A 2500-nucleotide genomic window follows, 5' to 3' on the forward strand; every position below is an offset into this window, starting at 1 on the left:
TAGGCCGAAGTGGATGTTGTCTGGTAAGAGAAAGGGTGGTACGACTGACAGGCGATAGATGCACGTTGTTAAAAGATGGGCTAGGGAAGTTTGGGCTTGTTTTCTTTGATTTTGTATGTACTATGATTAGATATATACCTTTGCAATGGATTTTCTCTAGTTCTGGACATTCATTGCATATAAATCGGGTGTTGACAATGAATGGTATTTGGCACAAAACAGCGTACAAGCTTCCTATAGCAAGATATCTATGGGTATATAACGCGACTAAAGAAACCCAATGGACATATACTCTGCCCTCTCGCCCCATGCTTGAAGCTATATGATTGAAAAAGAAATCTGAACGAAAGACTAACTATCTCAATCTAAAGATGGTTGCACCCCTGGCACTACTACATTACACCCTCGGTATTTCTGGCGGGGCCATGTTCTGCCCGACCCCGAAACCTCTCCCTAAACTCTCATCCTCTAATTCTTCCTCCTCCCAATTGTCACCGCGGCCGGTTTCAGACTTCAGCGGTGTGCCCATACTACGACCTTCGTGTTGGCCATGGTTTTGGCCGGGCGTATGTCGGCCAAAGAAGCCAGTCTTAATAGGACTCGATGGTGATTTCTCATCGCTGTGTCGGGTGTCGCTTGTATCCGCTCGCTTTCGAGTGAGGATAGATCCAGCTCGCGAACGAAGTTTGGACATGGAGGATGGCGGTTTTGTTTCAAAGGGATGGTTAGAGTTGTTGTTGTTGTTGTTGTTGTTGAATCGCGGCCATCGGGATCGGGACGCGTGCGACGACGTTTGAGACAGGCGTGATTGCATGCGTTGAATCTTGATATAATGTCAGCGATTAGTCAAGCATGGGGATAAAATTAATCAACTTACAGCAACACCACCCTCTTCCATCGTGAAACCGAAACCTCTAGAAGGAGGCTGCTCCAAACCAGTTGACACTAAAGAGATGGTTAGCCGTATATTAAACGATCTGAGCGAATGTAAACTTACTATCCACAGTCGATCCTCTCGCGCCCGAATGGATCCCAAATCTCGAGCTATCCATACTACTCCTCAATCCAGGCCTGTTACCCAAACTCTTCCTGCCGGTACCGGACTCCATGTCTCCAGTTTGGTCACCTCGTCCAAACGCTCCGTGGCTGTGCCTCAAATTTTCCATTTTGATGGAGCTCCTTCTGCCTTCAGGATCACCGAAGGGCTCTTCTCCATAATCGGATTCAACTTCATCCTTTTTGTGCGCGAGCTTGCCACCAAGCAGAGGGTGAGTGTAAAGATCGACTTCAGGGTGATACTTTCGCACCAAACGCATGGTGTCGACATCGTTGGGGAAGATGTTTTGCCTGAAAGTCTTGATGAGATACCTTGGCAAGAGAGCAATGATGGTGACAAAGGGCCAGCCAAACCAGTAGGCAGCAGAACGGAAAAGGAAAACATCGTTACCGTACACGCCGGTGTAGAAAGAGCTAGGAGGAATGACAGAGTAGACGGCGGTAAAGACCCAGATCAAAAACGGGCCGAACCAGACGGCGAACCAGACCCATCCAGTCCAAGCGTCAATGTTGAGACCCGAGAACAAGTTGGCAACCATGACGGCACCGATAGCCTGGGTAGTCGACATTTCGTACATGTATACGTCGTAACCGTCACCTCGGGTAGTGGTAGTGACATAAGTGTAGTTGAGGAAAAAGTAGATGACGGCAGACTGGTAGACACCTTCGAAGATGTAGTAGGCAAATCGCATGAGACCAAAGTATTTTCCCTCTCGTGACGCGCGGTACAACTCGGGTAAAGCCATGAGCGTTTCGTCGTCAATGTTACGGTCAAATAGACCAATAGCAATGACAGGCACAAGTGTCCAGAACACGTTCCAGAACAACAAGTACACGTACGCAAACACGTAGGTTGTCGACCAGCCACAGTAGATCATGAACCAGAAAAGAACTCCGATACCGATAATGTTCTTGTAGAAGAAGTTGAGAATCATACTAGAGTTTCGGAAGTATGACCAGTGCCCGTGAACGAGCAAAAGTCTCTTGAGGTATCTGAATTGAGCAATGGCGTAGTCTGAAGAGTTGACGGCTTGAAGACCTTCTTCACCAGAGATACCGACACCGACATCAGCGGCTTGGATCATACTAACGTCGTTGGCGCCATCACCAATCGCAAGACACATGACACCGAGATTGTCCTTGATGAGGTGCACGATCTGAGCCTTTTGCAACGGAGATACACGACAGCAGATCACAGTGTTACAACGGGTAGAAAGGGCGAGAAGGAGAGCTTCCGTTTCTTCGTCGTCAAAGCAATGGGCAAGAGCGTGGCCCTCAATAACGAGGGAGAAACCACCAGGCCTCGTACCGTTGTCCCTTCCGACCAGACTTCGTACACCAGTGTTAACCCTGGTGAGCCTTGGAGGTTCCATCGAGTTACGGCGACTGTCAATTCTTGAGAGAGTTGTCCGTAGACCAGCGTCCTCACCGAAGAACTCTTCCA

The 2500-nt window shown here is 48.6% G+C and overlaps 2 protein-coding genes across 2 annotated transcripts in view; one reads left to right on the forward strand and one right to left on the reverse strand.

Moving 5' to 3' along the window:
- Nucleotides 1–58, forward strand: part of CNBN1850 (hypothetical protein) — a gene marked incomplete at both ends in the record, with an annotated part of 2321 nt that extends 2263 nt beyond the window's left edge. Inside the window, one exon of the mRNA XM_766914.1 lies at nucleotides 1–58. This exon is cut by the window's left edge and continues 506 nt beyond it. Coding sequence (XP_772007.1) covers nucleotides 1–58 — 58 coding nt within the window.
- A 339-nt stretch (nucleotides 59–397) lies between these two features.
- CNBN1860 (hypothetical protein) overlaps nucleotides 398–2500 on the reverse strand; it is a gene marked incomplete at both ends in the record, with an annotated part of 4897 nt that continues 2794 nt past the window's right edge. Inside the window, 3 exons of the mRNA XM_766915.1 lie at nucleotides 398–823; nucleotides 878–945; nucleotides 998–2500. The exon at nucleotides 998–2500 is cut by the window's right edge and continues 1086 nt beyond it. Of these exons, the coding sequence (XP_772008.1) occupies nucleotides 398–823; nucleotides 878–945; nucleotides 998–2500 (1997 nt within the window). The remainder of the gene's footprint in view (nucleotides 824–877; nucleotides 946–997) is intronic.

The sequence above is a fragment of the Cryptococcus neoformans genome, chromosome 14, assembly GCF_000149385.1.
Source record: "Cryptococcus neoformans var. neoformans B-3501A chromosome 14, whole genome shotgun sequence".
NCBI lineage: Eukaryota > Fungi > Basidiomycota > Tremellomycetes > Tremellales > Cryptococcaceae > Cryptococcus > Cryptococcus deneoformans.